Below are 18121 nucleotides of genomic sequence, written 5' to 3'. Positions count from 1 at the left end.
TGCATCCAGCTGAAACCTTCAGTGTGACATGTTATATGTCATGTAAAGAGGTAAATGTTTATACTGTGCCTGCAATCCTCTAGGGCCCCCTGGCCCTGGAGGTCCTTCAGCACCCTGTGAAATGCAATAAAAGCAGTGTATTAATCATGCATTCTGTGTGTTAGATTACAGATATTTTTAGGACAGTACAGAAGACATACCTTATGTCCCTTTTGTCCTGGTAGTCCACAGTTACCTTGATTCCCCTAAAACATGACTCAAGACTTTAGTGATTGCATTGTGGAACAGAATACATTTGAACATAATTCCAGTGAAAATATGCCCTTGTATTATATGTGCATATATTTTGCATAGACTACTAGTCAAGAGTTTGGAATAATTAAGATGTTTTTGAAAGAAGTCTCTTATGCTCACCAGAGCTGCATTTATTATATTAAAAATACAGTAAAAAATAGTAATATTGTGAAATTGTATTACAATTTAAAGTAACTGTTTATTATTTGAATATATTTGAATGTTCATTTTTTTCTTTCCGGTGATGCAAAGCTGAATTTTCAGCAACATTACTCCAGTCTTCAGTATCACATGATCCTTCAAAAATCATTCAATTATGCTGATTTGGTAGATCTAAAAAACTATATTTAAATAGAAAACAATTATTTTAGTTGTTTTTTTTGTGTATTTTTGATATTTTAGTTTATTCATTTTTGAGTTTAAGTTAATGTTAATTAAATTTATATATATATATATATATATATATATATATTCCAAACTTTTGACCGGTAGTATATACATTATCCAGACTTATGCCATGGTCTGTCTGAATACTCGATCCTGATTGGTCGGCAGGTTAAATTAGTTTAACTGCACAGGTAGTCCAGGTCAGTTTAATCACATTCTATATAAATGTGCTTCCTATAAACATTGGTAACCATAGTAACATTTAACAAGTTGGAACTGACAAAAATAACCGTCATTGTTATCATTCCGGTCAAAAATTGCAGCACAGATATTATTAACATCTTTAATATGTGAATGCTGGCAAATGACCATGACATAAGTGGGATAATGAACGGCTAGCTGTACATTAAATGATCTGAATGCACTTCGCTGCACGTCGGGTGGTTCTTCGCCTCCACGTCGTGCATTCAAATTATTTAGTGCACAGCTAGCCATTGATTATCCCTTTCTTATGTCCAATAGTTTCTCTAGCTGATCAGAAGATCATTCTGGATGTGGCTGTCAAAGAATTCATTGCAATAACATATGTATATGTGAAATATAAAACTCTGAGGTTTCACCTTATCACCTTTGAACCCAGGTCTTCCCTGTGGATGAGAGGTACCAGGAACAAGAACAGTGTTGGTCAGAGAGTCATTTATAACACAGACTGTATAAAGTGATCATACGAAGATGCGACGTACCTCTGGACCATTGATTCCTGGAAGACCACTTGCTCCTGTTTCCCCCTGTAAAATAAGTCAGACCAACGAGTCAACAACCTTAAACTACAGATCTAATCATTATTATTATTGGTAATTATTTTCACTCTCACCCTTGAGCCTTTTTGACCATGTGCTCCTTTATAACCTTGCTCTCCTTTTTTACCCTAAACAAAGTAGAGTTTTTCTCAGGAATCACACTAATGAACAAAAATGGCCTCAATTTCATCTCAACGATACTCACAGGAGCTCCTGGAGGACCTCTCTCACACAAACACAGACACTAGCAGGAGAAATACGAAAAATAAAAAAATAAATAAATAAAAAAAAACTTGGTTAGCAATCAGTATTGTTTAAGAGTTAAGCTTTTTTGGTGTAATATGCTTTTCTTAATGAAGTCAAATCTTCTTGATAGTTCAGTACTTACTTCTTTCTTTGCAATTATTTCCTGAGAAAAATGAAGAGAAATTAGATTTAGAACACAAATCTGTGACAGCACCAAAACAAATTAAATTTATTGCTAAATCCAGTGCACGGGACAGGAAACTTTATGATGCATTTCTAAGAGGCTCGCATTGTGCGATCACAGACAGTGCTTGACATTTTGCAAGCAGCAGCCCCTTCTGTGAAAATCCCCCAAAACCCACTGATGAAACCTCACAAATCAAATCTAAACACCCATTTATTGTCTGACCCAAAATAACAGCAATGCTTTCTGTAGGCTGTGAAAAAGAAAACAAGAGCTATATCAAAGCAACAGGAATGAGTAGCATTTCAGCTGGAGTCTATATGAAAGTGTGTCTACTGTATGTGTATGCTAAGATGTTTTCAGCACTTATTAGCATATTGCTCCCCATTTATGCAATATGGGTGTGTGTTTATCAGCATTTTATGTTGTCTTCGAACATGGCTATTCAGAATTTAGAATTATGGGTGGCTTTAATATAATTTACATTTTTTTTGATGATATAACAACCAAGAACTTTTTATTTCAAGCATTCAAGCAATTTAAATTCAGAATTATTTGAAACTATTCTGTTTCTTTAGATTTTTTATTTTTTTTTTTTTTTATTGAAATGTGTGTCTGGAATGCAAAACTGCCTACTCCAGAGTATTGGTGGGTCATTTGTATTTTTAGTTGTTTGTTTGTTCAGTTCCCTTTTTTAGGTCTAAGGCTGCACAATTAATTAAAGTTTAAATAAAAATATAGTACTAATGATATATTACTAATATTTTTATACAATCCTTTTATATTAGATTTGTAATTTTTTTTATAAATCTTAATCAGAATAATTCACGTCACATTCTGTGTGTTTGCATAGTTTGTATATATCTATATATCATTTTATATTACATTATCATATTTATAGAATTTTATATAGATTTTTATATTAGATATTTAATATTATTATACATTTTAATTATAATTAATAGTAATTAATTAATATGAATTAAGTGTGTGTTTAATGAAATATTAATTATAAAAAAATATTATACTAATTAATAATTTATATTTGCATACTCCTTTCTGTTGCACAAGATTTTGTGTGTTTGCTTGGAAGCCCATAAAATCAAGACTTCATCTGATGCAAAATGCTGATGTATCTCAGCAGTGATTGAAGGGACATGCAGGTCTTGAAAATATTTGAAAAGATATGTGTTAAAAGGTATTAACTCATTTCTCAATTCACAAATGATTGTTTTTGTTTTTCACCTACTCTTTTATTTTTAATATATTATTTATTCGTATTTATACATGTCTGGTTTTGCTAAACCTATGAAGTCTGACAGATGAGGTGAATGTCTCACGAGCTGCTGCAGGAGCCGTTCCTTCAGCTTGGGGTCCATGAGGCTGTGGCAGTACTGCTCCGCTGGGCTGCTCGCTATGGCACGCAGTTTGGCATGCTTCACGTTATCCTTTGCCAAGCCTGATAAGCCAATTGTGAAGATCTTGATGTTGTGGCGTTTAGCCTCGGCGACCGCCTTCATGATGTCAGGATTCCGCGGATGGTCGACGCCGTCGGTCATGAGCAAAGCCACCCTCACACTTTGCACTTTGGTCTCACTGGTAAAGAGTTGAGTGGCATTGGATATGGCGTATGTCGAATATGTTCCCTGGCCGATGTAGATGCCATCCACCAATCTACTCAGGAAGACGTCATGGTCCTGCCAGTCTCTGAAGCGCTGGTTGATATAGACTGAGCTGCTGTAGTAGATGAGCGCCATACGGGTTTTCAGATGCCAGTCAGGCACCTTCATCTGCATTACCTGCTTGCTGAAGGAGCGCACAAACTCTTTCTCTTGATTAAACAGAGGGCTCTTCGCACTCTCTGAGCTGTCCAGAATGAATGCAATCTCTAGTGTGCATACTAACTCTGAAACCAGAGAAAAAAAAAAAACCATAAACACACTTTATTGGCATTATAGTTCATGCATGGAACGTTTCCATTGCACAGAAGGTTCTTTACAGTGTGAAAAGTTTCTTCAGAATCACCGTTTTTTTTTTTTTTTTTTTTTTTTGAAAAAAAAAGGAAGTTTATTGAATCTTCAGACAAAGTCTGCATATGTTTTTTTTTTTTTTTTTTGCAAACCTCAGTGACAGACTTATAGTATGATGTAAGAGAATTTGGAGCTTAACTCAAAAAAAAAAAAAAAAAAATATATATATATATATATATATATATATATATATATATATATATATATATATATATATATATATATATATATATATATATATATATATATATATATATAGATATATATATATATATATATATTTATTATTATTTTTTATTTTTTTTTAAAACATATCAAATATGATCCATGAGGACAACATCAACATCTGCATCAAATTGCATACTTTTGTACATTTTGAAAAAATGTTGAGCTCCAAATTCTCTCTCTATATATACACATGCACATGCATATACCTGTATGTGACACTCGACCGCAAAAGCAGTCTTAAGTCGCTGGGGTGTATTTTTAACAATAGCCAAAAAAACATTGTATGGGTCAAAATTATAGATTTTACTTTTATGCCAAAAATCATTAGGATATTAAGTAAAGATTATGTTCCATGAAGATATTTTTTACATTTCCTATCGTAAGTATATCAAAACTTAATTTTTGATTAGTAATATGCATTGCTAAGAATTAATTCGGACAACTTTAAAGGCGATTTTCTCAGTATTTAGATTTTTTTGCACCCTCCGATTCCAGATTTTCAAATAGTTGTATCTCGGCCAAATATTGTCCGATCCTAACAAACCATACATCAATGGAAAGTTTTTTTTATTCAGATGATATATAAATCTCAATTTTGAAAAATAGACACTTAAGACTGATTTTGTGGTCCAGGGTCACATATGATACAGTAGGATTTGGGTTAAGAGTGATGGGGTACAAACATCTGTGACCAGTAAGTTAATTATTTTTGCCTTTTTTCTAATTGAGTCTAAAAATACTTATCAAAAATATATTATCAAGCTTATCTGGTTTGTCTTGAGACTTTTGGACTTTCATGAGAAAAGTATTGTATTTAATCTCATTTCTATCTAGGAGAAACTATTTACGTATTAAAGATATCTAACTTTAATTTTTGTACATGCAATACTAAGCCAACTCAATAAAAGATACTCTGACACCGAATGAAACACTGATGCGTTTACCATTGTCCTGTTTTGTGTTGAGGTTGTTTAGTCTTTCTCCAAACTGTCTTCTGTTCTGGCATCTGGTCGCAGGTGCAAGCAGCCAAAGCAACAGGCACAGAGAAAACCCTTTGGCCATGCTTTCATTCATGTCTAACCTTAAAAACATTCAAAGAAAAACTTTCAGACCTTCTGTGCATCTTAAAACTGTTCATGGTGCACATTCTGCATTACAAAGACCAACACAATGGCTAATTTTCTTGTTGGTTGAATATACACTTTTTAGTGTTAGAAGTTCAACCACAAACTGGTCCTTGTGCATCAAAACACTTTAAACAATAACATGCATGTTGTTTACAGATCAAAAATCCACATATACATCATGCAATAAGGTCAGATGCAATGTTCTATGTTTAATTGTGTCATGTAATGCTGGTAAAATGGTATTTTAAGCAGGTTATAATTTCTCAAAATGAGTGAAACTAATATCAGAACGATAATATAAAGAAAAGATAAAGCACTTACCTTGCCTGTTATGCAAATCTAGGGAGCATTCACATGCTCATGTCTCCTGTATGGAGCACGTTCTGTTCTGACTGACTTCAGTCCTGTGCTGAACATCACCCCAACATCACAGACCCAACAATCTGATGCCTGACTGAACACACACACACACACACACACACACACACACACACACACACACACACACACACACACACACACACACTATAGCACAGGACAGACATAATTGTGGGGACTTAAAAAGAAAAAAGTTTATTTATATAATTACAGGCTCACACTAATATAATGAAATGCATTTATAGTATACCTGTTGCATTATGGTATAAAAATATAATAAATAAGCTTTATTAGATATTTTGGTAATTCAGTGTGGCATTAAACAGGAGTTAAGCAATGTAAACTCTTCTCTTTTCTCATGTGTATGTGTTTTGGAGATGAATGCTGAGAGATTATTTGGAGGACAAAAATATTTTCACCAAAAGCTTCTGTTCCTTGACAGCAATTCATATAAATGGCACCCTCCTGAAATCTGGAAAACATGTAGATGAAAAGATGTGACTCATCAGAAGTGTTCCTTTTAAAGACTTTTAAAGGGATAGATCACCCAAAATACTTTTTATTTACTCATCCGCATGTGGTTCCAAACTTTTAGCATTTATTTTTGAGAAACAATTATTATTATTATTATTATTATTATTATTATTATTATTATTATTATTATTATTATTTTAAACAATCATGTGTTGCAGGATCTCTTCTCTTGTTATGTGCATGGAAAAACTTGTCATATATAAAAGATGAGAGAGCAAGGAGACTTGGGACGAGAAGACAATACACAAACAGTTTGAGCATTAAGAAGTCAGTAAAAAACCTTCACTTATTAATTCAAAATAAGCTGTTTATGTTTGTTATTGTGATTCTTTTTTTTCTCCAAAAAAAATGTTTGTCAAAGTTTTCAAATTAAAATTTAGAGTTTCCACCATAACAGATAAAAGACTTGAAATTATGAGACTAATTCATAAATAGAAAGTCATAATTATGACAAAAAATGTGATATAAAATGTGAAACTATATGGCATTAAGTCGTAATCATGAGATAAAGTCGAAATTTACATTAAAATCTAAATTATGATTAGACCATAAGTCACGACATAATTCTGCTTTTTATGTCATAATGGATTTTTATTTCATAATTTAGACGTTTCTCTTAATTATGACATGAAAGTAACATTTATGTCATAATTAAGATTTATCAGAGGATTATTGTGTGTGCCATTTATTTATATTTTAAAGCATGGTTTATTCTGTGTCTTCATAAAGTGACTGGCGTCTGTCGTCACCTGTTTCGGTTTAGAAAAGGTTGTTATGGTTAGTTTAGCTATAGCTAACCGGCTAACACAATTATTAAAATCAAGTCATAAGAACTTTAAATCACATTTGCACTCTTTACTTCTTTAGGAAAAAAACAGGTTTATTTTTCTCTTCGGTTATTTAATATTTAAATCTTAACACGGGGGTGATAGAGTCATGAGGCGTAGAATAGAGCTTATTAATGATTTTATTTCATTTACTGTTTATTTCGACACATTTAACACATTGTGGTTTTAACAATCAACCTGGATTTTCTCTTAACTTTGGTAATGTCTTGGTAACATTTGTTTTGTTCATTACCCTTAAATTCGTGTGCAACTTTAATGTTGTTTGTTTTAAGCATTTGATGTATGAATTATGAAATCATAAAGGGAAAAAAAAAATCTTTGTATATATATATATATATATATATATATATATATATATATATATATATATATATATATATATATATTACAAGAATAAAATCATTCCACAAATAATAAAATTAATAACGAAATTAAATGTACATTTTTATTATTTTTATAGTATTATTTATTTCATTCTTATTTATTATGTAAACAAAAGTCATATAAAAAAATGAAAAAATAAATTATAATTCTTAATAAATAAAAATTCTTAAAATAATAAATAATTCTTTCATTATTGTTAATAATAATTCTATGACTTTTGATTACATAACAATGATTTTTTTTATTAATGATATCATTAATAAAAAACAAAAGTCATATAATAAATGAAAAAATAAATTATAATTCTTAATAAATAAAAATTCTTAAAATAATAAATAATTATTTCATTGTTGTTAATAATAATTATATGACTTTTGATTGCATAACAATGATTTTTTTTTATTTAGGATTTCATTATATTATTATGTAGATTATATTATTATATTATGATATAGAATATACACTCATACATATACAGTCGTGGCCAAAAGTTTTGAGAATTACATAAATATTGGAAATTGGAAAAGTTGCTGCTTAAGTTTTTATAATAGCAATTTGCATATACTCCAGAATGTTATGAAGAGTGATCAGATGAATTGCATAGTCCTTCTTTGCCATGAAAATGAACTTAATCCCAAAAAAACCTTTCCACTGCATTTCATTGCTGTCATTAAAGGACCTGCTGAGATCATTTCAGTAATCATCTTGTTAATTCAGGTGGGAATGTTGACGAGCACAAGGCTGGAGATCATTATGTCAGGCTGATTGGGTTAGAATGGCAGACTTGACATGTTAAAAGGAGGGTGATAATTGAAATCATTGTTCTTCCATTGTTAACCATGGTGACCTGCAAAGAAACGCATGCAGCCATCATTGCGTTGCATAAAAATGCCTTCACAGGCAAGGATATTGTGGCTACTAAGATTGCACCTAAATCAACAATTTATAGGTTCATCAAGAACTTCAAGGAAAGAGGTTCAATTCTTGTAAAGAAGGCTTCAGGGCGTCCAAGAAAGTCCAGCAAGCGCCAGGATCGTCTCCTAAAGAGGATTCAGCTGCGGGATCGGAGTGCCACCAGTGCAGAGCTTGCTCAGGAATGGCAGCAGGCAGGTGTGAGCGCATCTGCACACACAGTGAGGTGAAGACTTTTGGAAGATGGCCTGGTGTCAAGAAGGGCAGCAAAGAAGCCACTTCTCTCCAAAAAAAACATCAGGGACAGATTGATCTTCTGCAGAAAGTATAGTGAATGGACTGCTGAGGACTGGGGCAAAGTCATATTCTCCGATGAAGCCCCTTTCCGATTGTTTGGGGTATCTGGAAAAAGGCTTGTCCGGAGAAGAAAAGGTGAGCGCTACCATCAGTCCTGTGTCATGCCAACAGTAAAGCATCCTGACACCATTCATGTGTGGGGTTGCTTCTCATCCAAGGGAGTGGGCTCACTCACAATTCTGCCCAAAAACACAGCCATGAATAAAGAATGATACCAAAACACCCTCCAACAGCATACTTCTTCCAACAACCCAACAACAGTTTGGTGAAGAACAATCCATTTTCCAGCACGATGGAGCACCGTGCCATAAGGCAAAAGTGATAACTAAGTGGCTCGGGGACCAGAATGTTGAAATTTTGGGTCCATGGCCTGGAAACTCCCCAGATCTTAATCCCATTGAGAACTTGTGGTCAATCCTCAAGAGGCGGGTGGACAAACAAAAACCCACTAATTCTGACAAACTCCAAGAAGTTATTATGAAAGAATGGGTTGCTATCATTCAGGATTTGGCCCAGAAGTTGATTGAGAGCATGCCCAGTCGAATTGCAGAGGTCCTGAAAAAGAAGGGCCAACACTGCAAATACTGACTCTTTGCATAAATGTCATGTAATTTGAAACGTATGAAGTGCTTGTAATTATATTTCAGTACATCACAGAAACAACTGAAACAAAGATCTAAAAGCAGTTTAGCAGCAAACTTTTTGAAAACGAATATTTATGTAATTCTCAAAACTTTTGACCACAACTGTATAGTATGTAATATGTATATGAATATATGAATTCATCCAAGTATTGCTGATAGGTGAGATGTGTAAGTGCTATATAAATAAGACTCTTTATCATTCGCAGGTATCTGCACTGAAGAAACCGCTGTCCTGCCATGTCGAGCGGCTATAAGCCCGATATCCTGTGGTCTCCCCATCACGCAGACCGCTATGTGATCTGCGACACTGAACTCAGTCTGTATCGGATCGGACCTGCAGGAAGCCCGGAAACTAAAGCCGGCGCCCTTCCGCTATCAGAGCAGACCGCGGCTACGCTGCTGGCCATCAACTCTGACACCCCGTATATGAAATGCGTGGCTTGGTATCCCAAACATGAGCCTGAGTGTTTGCTGGCTGTGGGACAGGCCAACGGACGAGTCGTCCTGACCAGTCTGGGACAGAGCCACAACTCCAAATGTAAGGAGCTGGTGGGTAAAGAGTTTGTACCCAAGCACGCCCGACAATGCAATACACTCGCGTGGAACCCGGTGGACAGTAACTGGCTGGCGGCTGGTTTGGACAAACATCGGGCTGATTTTTCCGTTCTCATATGGGACATAAGTAGTAAATTTTCTCCTGAGGCGGTCCCAGCTGAGAAGGTTCGTCTGTCTGGAGACGTGGACTCTGGGTTGGTGGTGACCAAACCGCTGTACGAGCTCGGACAGAACGATGCGTGTCTTTCTCTTTGTTGGCTCCCTCGTGACCATCAAAAGTTACTCCTGGCTGGGATGCATCGAAATCTGGCCATCTTTGACCTCCGCAACACCAGCCAGAAGACGTTTGTGAACACCAAAGCCATCCAGGGCGTAACGGTGGATCCTCACTTTCAGGATCGCGTCGCGTCCTTCTTCGAAGGCCAGGTGGCTATCTGGGATTTGCGGAAATTCGAAAAGCCGGTCTTTACTTTGACCGAGCAGCCCAAACCTTTGACTAAAGTGGCATGGTGTCCCACTCGCATGGGCCTGCTGGCCACGCTCACGCGGGACAGCAACATCATCCGGCTGTACGACATGCAGCACACGCCCATGCCGTTCGGCGACGAGGTGGAGCCCACCATCATCGAGCGCAGTGTCCAGCCCTGCAGCGAGAGCATCATCAGCAGCTTCGCCTGGCATCCGTCCGCCCAGAACCGCATGGTGGTGGTGTCGCCCAACCGGGTCATGAACGACTTCACCGTCTTCGAGCGCATATCGCTGGCCTGGAGCTCCACCACGGCGCTGATGTGGGCGTGCGGGCGGCACCTGTACGAGTGCACAGAGGACGCCGGTCAGGGGGTGGCCGCTGCTGAGAAGGACATCGCCACTAAGATGAGGGAGCGAGCGCAGTCACATTACGGCCACGACACCGTGCAGGTGTGGAGGAACCATGTGCTGGCCGGAGGAGACGACCCGCAGCTGAGGTCGCTCTGGTACACGCTCCATTATATCCTTCACTGCAGCGCTGCGGCATTACAGGAGACGCTTGAACCTTTCAAAGCATATCTCAAAGTTATTGTTGAATCTTTACCTAAAAACTATTTCTTGTTTTTTCAGGATGTTTTGCTGTTTACTTGACACATTTAATAATATAACACATAAATAAAATATATGTTTAATTATATTTATAATTGTATTGTTACTATTTTATATACTATATATATATATATATAAGATCATTATTATAAATTATAATATGTATTATATAGAATTATCATATAATTATAATATTATAATAATAATAATAATAATAATAATAATATTTTTATTATTAGTACTATTGGTTATATTTGGTTTATTTTATTATTTATATGACTTTATGACTATAATATATATATATATATATATATATATATATATATATATATATATATATATATATATATATATAACTTTTGAATAGACAATCATAATAATAAAGTAATATATATATATATACATACACACACATACTGTAATTTCACTTGAGACTAGACATTGTAAAAATTAAGAAATCAATTTTAACAACTGAATTACCATGAAATTCTTTTGAGAAATGTTCATAATTTTTATGAATTTATTATTTGTAAATCCCTGGATTGATTGGTTCATTTTTGTTGTCATATTCTTTTCTATATGGTGTTGTTCTCTTTGATATCTCCATATTTCCTATGCAAGTTTTACTTATGAAGCAGTACACTGAAAATGTGGAGCAGAAGCAACAGAGCAATAAACAGTCACTCATCTACTCAGGCATCAAAAACATCGTCAAGTCCAGCTCTGGTAAGTGGTAATATCCGTATATACTCTGTACAGTAGAAGTATTTCTCACAGACATCTGCTAAAAACCTCAGTCAGCCTCATGGTTTCTGTCATTGGAGGCCCTCTAAAGAAATCTCATTCTCTCAGGCACTACAGAGACCCGGCGCTGCTGGTCGGGTTCAGACAGGCAGACCGATGTACCGCGGTACCACAGCGAGGAGCGCAGTCTGGCTCTGCAGCTGTGTGGCTGGATCAGTCGAGGGCCCGACATCGATGTGGAGCCCTTCCTGAAGTCTCTGGAGCAGGAGGGCGAGTGGGAGAGAGCCGCTGCTGTCGCTCTCTTTAACCTGGACATCCGACGGGCCATTCAGATTCTGAACAAAGGAGCTTCAGCAGAGAAAGGTACAGGACTGGACTGGAGGAACATTGTGCTGCCAGGGACAGTGACTATAAAACTCACAATCTCACAAAGCCTGTCAAGAACCGGCCCTTGTCTTTTCAAACCCAGAAATCTAAAGGGGGGGAAGAGAAAAGGAATTATATTTTGTAGCAAAAATTAAGCAAATTTTAAAGATTTTTTTTTTTGCACATTGATGTTATTTTCGTATAAAGTAAGCATTTACCTCCATAGTTCTTATTACTGTAGAAAAAAAATTATGCAATAAAATCAAATATATATAAAATATCTTATACATATATAAAACAATATATATATATATATAACATCTCAGTGTTACTTAAATATCATAAATATACTATTCTAGTTTTTGTTAATATTTTGCGTTTATTTTTATATTTTGGTTTCACTTTAATTTTAGTAAAAGTTGTAATAATTTTCATTATTATTTGTTTTTTAAACATGTCCATATAGTGTTTTTTATTTATTTGTTTTATTTTATTTATTTTTTTAATTCAACTTTAAACGAAAATGTAATGTAAATGTACATTTCTGTTTTTCTTTCTTTAATTTTGGGTAGAAATGTTACCTGGACACGTAAGTGCCATTTTAAAAACTTGCCTCTATTGGCTGATGATGATATATAATTTATCTCTATTAGGGAGTCATTTAAATTGGAGATGACATCGGAACAGTTTTGAATAACTTGTTTATATCGAGAGATATATGTTCATGTTCCCCTAGGGGATTTACAGGAAGTCCTGTCCTCTCTGTACATTTGGATAAATGTTAGAAGGACTGTGTGAAATCCAGGCAAGACAGAAACATGCCATTGGCTGCCTGTTTGCAATCAAAATTGTTCTTTATATACTGACAAAATGACAAAAGCATGGCTTACATTACACAATGATAGCTGTTTAATACTAAAAGCCCTAAAGCCGCAGATGCATACGGCATATGGGGCTGTATGTTTATTATTCATAATTGCCCGTTGTTTGGGCTTAAAGAATAATTTGTTTTGGCTTTGGGAAAAAGATCTAATCTTTTATAATCTTTTCAAGGGGTGTGGGTTTTTTCTACACCTACTGCCATAAGGCTTTTGTCTTTGCATTGTGTTTTATTTGAACTCATCCAAATGGCATACATTGTTCTGTCTTCCTTAGAACACAAAAGTTCCACACAGTTTTTTTTACATACATATATGTGTGTGCATTTAACATATTAACATTTTAGTAATTTTGTTTGGTGTTTTTGGGTTGGGTGAGTATTTTTAAATATATGTTTATGTAGTTTGTTTTATTTTTATTTATTAGTTTTAGTTTAGTTATTGTTTTAGTAACTAGTTAAACTAGTAAGTTAAACTTATTAAAAGGCATATGTGTATATATATATATATATATATATATATATATATATATATATATATATATATATATATATATATATATATATACACACACAACACACACAAATATATATATATATTTTTGTGTCAAAAATGTTTTTTCTTGGTTTTAGTTTTAGTTCATTATAAAAACCTTGATCTTGGAAAAGGCCAAATGCATCTTGTTTTCTGTTTGTTTTCTGTTGTGCTCAGGTGATCTGAACCTGAACGTGGTGGCCATGGCTCTGTCGGGCTACACTGATGAGAAGAACTCCCTGTGGAGAGAGATGTGCAGCTCTCTCAGACTCCAGCTGAAGAAGCCGTACCTGTGTATCATGTTTGCCTTCCTCACCAGTGAACCTGGCACCTATGATGCGGTCTTGGTATGTTTATGAAATGTATTGTGCTTAAATGAATATTCAGTGTTGCAATGAATTTACAATATGCAGTTGTAATAGCTGTATATTCCGGTTAGTGCTTTAATAAAAAGTGTGTTTTGTGTATTCCAGTATGAGAGTCGTGTGGCTGTCAGGGACAGGGTGGCATTTGCATGTATGTTTCTAAATGACGCTCAGGTAAGACCTGCTCACCAATGAGTTTATCCAGGTCTCATTCACGTGCACTATATAATATACTGTCATTTTTCCTCCCTTAAGTTGCCTCGTTACATAGACAAGCTGACCTATGATATGAAGGAGGCTGGTAATCTGGAGGGCATCCTGCTGACAGGACTGACGAAAGATGGAGTAGATCTTATGGAGAGTTATGTAGACCGAACCGGAGACGTGCAGACGGCCAGTTTCTGCATGCTCAAAGTAAGTGAATGTCCAGAAACAGAACAATATATGATAAAAACAGCTACATAAGAGAATGATCTGCTCTTGGATGGATGGATGAATGTTTGGGGTCGGTTCAGTTTTTTGTTGAAAGGAGGACAAAATACAGTAAAAACAGTATTATTGTGAAATATTATTACAGTTTAAAATAACTGTTTTCTATTTGAATGTATTTTAAAATGTAGTTTTCTGTGATGCAAAGCTGAATGTGCTGCTTAATATTTTTGTGGAAACCGTGATACCTTTTTTTTTAGGATTCTTTGATAAATAGACATTTCAAAAGAACATTTATTTGAAATAGAATTAGAAAAAAAATGTAATTCCTGTCACCTTTGATCAATTTAATGCATGCTTGCTGAATAAAAGTATTAATTTCTATCAGAGAAATCTTACCCTAAACTTGTGAACAGTAGTGTATATTACAGAATCTATACAAAGGAAGATGCAAACAAATGAAGATGTTCGTTAGATGGATGGATAGGACGAATCTAATTTTTGTACATTTACATTTGTGTATTTAGCAGGTGCTTTTATCCAAAGCGACTTACAAAAGAGGAGCAAAAGCAATTTGTCAGAGCCAACATATATACTTAATATACAATGGCAGGTTTATTAGACAACTAGATTAGAAAGCAAGCTAAAGAAGAGGAGAAATGCTTGGAAGAAAAAGAAGTGTGACTGTGTTGTTAAACCAGGAAAAATGATGTAGATTCAGGTCTGCTTCACAATTACCAGAAGAGTGGGTTAAATGTTGATTTGTGTGCTGTTTGTTGTGGCAGGGCTCCCCAGGAGAGGTGCTGAAGGACCCTCGGGTTCAGTGCTGGATCGAGAACTATCGCAACCTGTTGGATGCCTGGAGGTTTTGGCATAAACGGGCTGAATTTGACATTCATAGGAGCAAACTGGATCCCAGCTCAAAACCACTTCCACAGGCTAGAATCAAGTTTCTTTCTGCCAGTTGTTAGGCTTTGCATGCATGATATTATCAATGTGAATTTATATCGGTCAGTATTAGTGATTTAAAAAAATAATCAATCTGATTGGGCCAATGTTTGGGCAAAATCACTAATACTGACCGACATATATAGCTAGCTGTGTATGTGTGTCTGTGTGTGTTTGTATACATATATATATGCACATATACATATATATATATATATATACTGTAGGTATAAAAAAGAATCACCACCTTTAAAATAATCACATTTTGTTGCTTTGCAGCCTGAAATGAAGACTTTTTTTGTTTTGTTTTATCCAGCTGTATTTACTCAGTGCAACTTATAACTTTATCAACTCAGTAATTGTGTTTTTGTTTTTTTTCCTGACATGTTGGTGTTATATCTTTCACTTGAATGTTATAAGTTGAGTAAATACAGCTGGATAAAACAAAGACTAGATTTTTAACTAGATACCGTAGCAATATTTCAGTGATTTATAATATTGATTATGAGCATAGACATAAAAATATTTATCGGTGCATCCCTAGCTTTGATATTTATTTAATATATATCATGATTTAAATATAATTTTTTGATGCATACTTTTTGTCTTTATGTTTGGCTAATTCTGATTTTGTTTTTCTCGTTTATTCTGATTCCTGTACATATGTTCTGCGCAGGTGTTTGTGAGCTGTAATTTCTGTGGAAAGTCTATATCATACAGCTGCTCAGCGATACCACATCAGGGCCGTGGATTCAGTCAGTACGGGGTCAGCGGTTCACCCACCAAATCAAAGGTCACCAGTTGCCCTGGCTGTCGTAAACCACTTCCGCGCTGTGCCCTCTGCTTAATGAACATGGGCACCCCTGTGTCCAGCTGCCCAGGTAACAGACGCATCATTTAAAGTTCTTCTTGAATTATGATACCATAATGTAAGCATGTTCAGTTCACTGTGAGATTCATGTGGTCCATCTTATCAGGCACAGGAAAAGCAGATGAGAAAGCTGATCTCACACGAGACAAAAAACTCGCACAGTTCAATAACTGGTTCACCTGGTGCCACAACTGCCGGCATGGTGGTCACGCAGGTCACATGCTCAGCTGGTTTAGGTAAGAGTCATATTCACCCATCCTGTGCCATTTATTCGATGACCTTATAAATACAAATAAACTACTGTTCAAAATTAGTTTTTTTTTAAAAAGCAATTAATACTTGTATTCAAATAGGATGCATTAAATTGATCAAAAGTGACAGTAAAGATATTTATAATGTTACAAAAGATTACGATTTCAAAAAAATGCTGTTCTTATTCATCAGAGAATCATGGAAAAAATGCATCACAGTTTAATATTTCATAATATTGCTGTTTTTACTGAATCAAATAAATGCAGCCTTAAAAGACATCTTCCAAAGACACGAAACTTTTGAAATGTGGTTTATAGTATTATTGTAAGTATAACATTTTCAGTGCCATTATATTGTCTTTCCCTTCAGAGATCACAGTGAGTGTCCCGTGTCGGCCTGCACCTGTAAATGCATGCAGCTGGACACCACAGGCAACCTGGTGCCTTCTGATAGTGTATAAAGGCCTCTCTGCCTTTGTTTTCCAACTTGCACACCTCACTGGTATTGAAGTTGACGACAGGTGCTCTATTGTTACAGGAACTAAAGCGGTTAGATTGTTAGGATTATGTTATCCATGATTAAGTCACCCAAGCATGGGCAGTTGTGTGTCCTGAGACAAGAAAGAATCCATGTGAATGTCTGACCTATGCATTTGTGGTCCAGTAGCAGGAGGTTCTGTGAATAAAACTATTTCAGTATCAACTTTAGAGACTGGGAAAGAGAGGCCAAGGTAATTTCAACCTGAGGAGTCTGAATGCATGTCAGGAATGTTTTGTTTATATCTTAGAAAGTGCTTTCACACGGTCCATAACTACTTGCCCTTGAGTTTAGCGATTCATATTGTTTTATTATTCTGTATTTATTGCATATTATTCCTTACCACACTGAACCTCAGCTGATGAAAATTTAATGTGTCAGAGATCTACAATACAGTCAGATGATCTTCACTGGAAAGTGCTAAAATGTCTATTCAGTTTGTTTTAAAAATTGCTTTTAACAAATAACACAAAGTGATTTTTGCAGATTTTTGATGTTTAAAATATGTATGTTTAACATTAGTTCTGAATAAGTGTTGCATTTTTGGATCCAAAGGTAATGCTGTTTTGTAGTGCTTACCTTAATTTATAGCACAATCAATGCAAATTTAACATCCTAACTATTTAAATGATTGTCTGTATTTTTTTGAAAAGCAAAACGAACTTCCATTGAGGAGTAATGTTATTAAAACATTTTTTGAAGGAGTTTTGAATGCAGTATTTTTTTCCCCCTTTATGCAAACACATAATGAGACATTTTGTTTGCTTCAATGAGATTAATGTTGATTTTCAGTTTAGTCAACCATGATGATGCAATAGCATAAATGAAGAGATAAACTGTTCAGATCAAGTTTAAAATCTTTACTTACTGCAAAAAAATAAAAGAATAATAATAATAATAAAAAAGTTGTAGTCATAGAGTCATAGTTCACCCAGAAAAGTCTATTTTGGAACTATATTTTAGGACCATACAAGTTTTTTTTGTGTGTGTTTGAGTTTGTAGTGCTAAGTACAGAAAGACAATTAGCATTTTCGAGACATGGGACTCAGCACATTTCTGTTGTTTTTGTGCATAGCTTTTTTGGGATTCACCACAAGTAATATATATCGTAAAATATGGTCTGTGGTTATCATTACTTGTCGAGACTTTCACGTTTTGTTCTGCAACATAAATTGCAGTCATACCACCAATTCACTTTTGAGCTATGGCTGT

General features: G+C 35.0%; 2 protein-coding genes across 2 annotated transcripts in view; one reads left to right on the top strand and one right to left on the bottom strand.

The window, feature by feature from the left end:
* LOC109098767 (collagen alpha-1(XXVIII) chain-like) overlaps positions 1-5734 on the bottom strand; it is a 22522-nt gene extending 16788 nt beyond the window's left edge. Inside the window, exons 1-10 of the mRNA XM_042773192.1 lie at positions 5618-5734; positions 5114-5250; positions 3252-3817; positions 1870-1890; positions 1687-1725; positions 1556-1609; positions 1425-1469; positions 1302-1328; positions 201-245; positions 70-114 (exon numbers count right to left, since the gene is read on the bottom strand). Of these exons, the coding sequence (XP_042629126.1) occupies positions 70-114; positions 201-245; positions 1302-1328; positions 1425-1469; positions 1556-1609; positions 1687-1725; positions 1870-1890; positions 3252-3817; positions 5114-5243 (972 nt within the window). The 5' untranslated portion in view covers positions 5244-5250; positions 5618-5734. The remainder of the gene's footprint in view (positions 1-69; positions 115-200; positions 246-1301; positions 1329-1424; positions 1470-1555; positions 1610-1686; positions 1726-1869; positions 1891-3251; positions 3818-5113; positions 5251-5617) is intronic.
* Positions 5735-9530: 3796 nt separating this feature from the next.
* Positions 9531-17613, top strand: LOC109051607 (GATOR complex protein MIOS). The gene is made up of 10 exons (XM_042773187.1): positions 9531-10896; positions 11613-11711; positions 11838-12092; positions 13685-13854; positions 13981-14046; positions 14128-14286; positions 15087-15239; positions 15926-16130; positions 16227-16356; positions 16742-17613. Exons 1-10 carry the CDS (start codon positions 9591-9593, stop codon positions 16830-16832), a joined length of 2634 nt encoding a protein of 877 aa, XP_042629121.1. The 5' UTR covers positions 9531-9590; the 3' UTR covers positions 16833-17613.
* Positions 17614-18121: the final 508 nt, after the last annotated feature.

The sequence above is a fragment of the Cyprinus carpio genome, chromosome A16 (genome assembly GCF_018340385.1).
Source record: "Cyprinus carpio isolate SPL01 chromosome A16, ASM1834038v1, whole genome shotgun sequence".
Taxonomy (NCBI): domain Eukaryota; kingdom Metazoa; phylum Chordata; class Actinopteri; order Cypriniformes; family Cyprinidae; genus Cyprinus; species Cyprinus carpio.
Note: the sequence above shows the minus strand (reverse complement) of the source record. Positions and strands in the feature narration are given on the sequence as shown.

Coding starts and splice junctions, on each gene's coding strand:
- LOC109051607 (XM_042773187.1), top strand. CDS start 9,591: ATGTCGAGCGGCTATAAGCCCGATATCCTGTGGTCTCCCCATCACGCA. Junction 11,712..11,837: donor CATCGTCAAGTCCAGCTCTG/GTAAGTGGTAAT, acceptor TCATTCTCTCAG/GCACTACAGAGACCCGGCGC. Junction 14,287..15,086: donor CCAGTTTCTGCATGCTCAAA/GTAAGTGAATGT, acceptor TTGTTGTGGCAG/GGCTCCCCAGGAGAGGTGCT.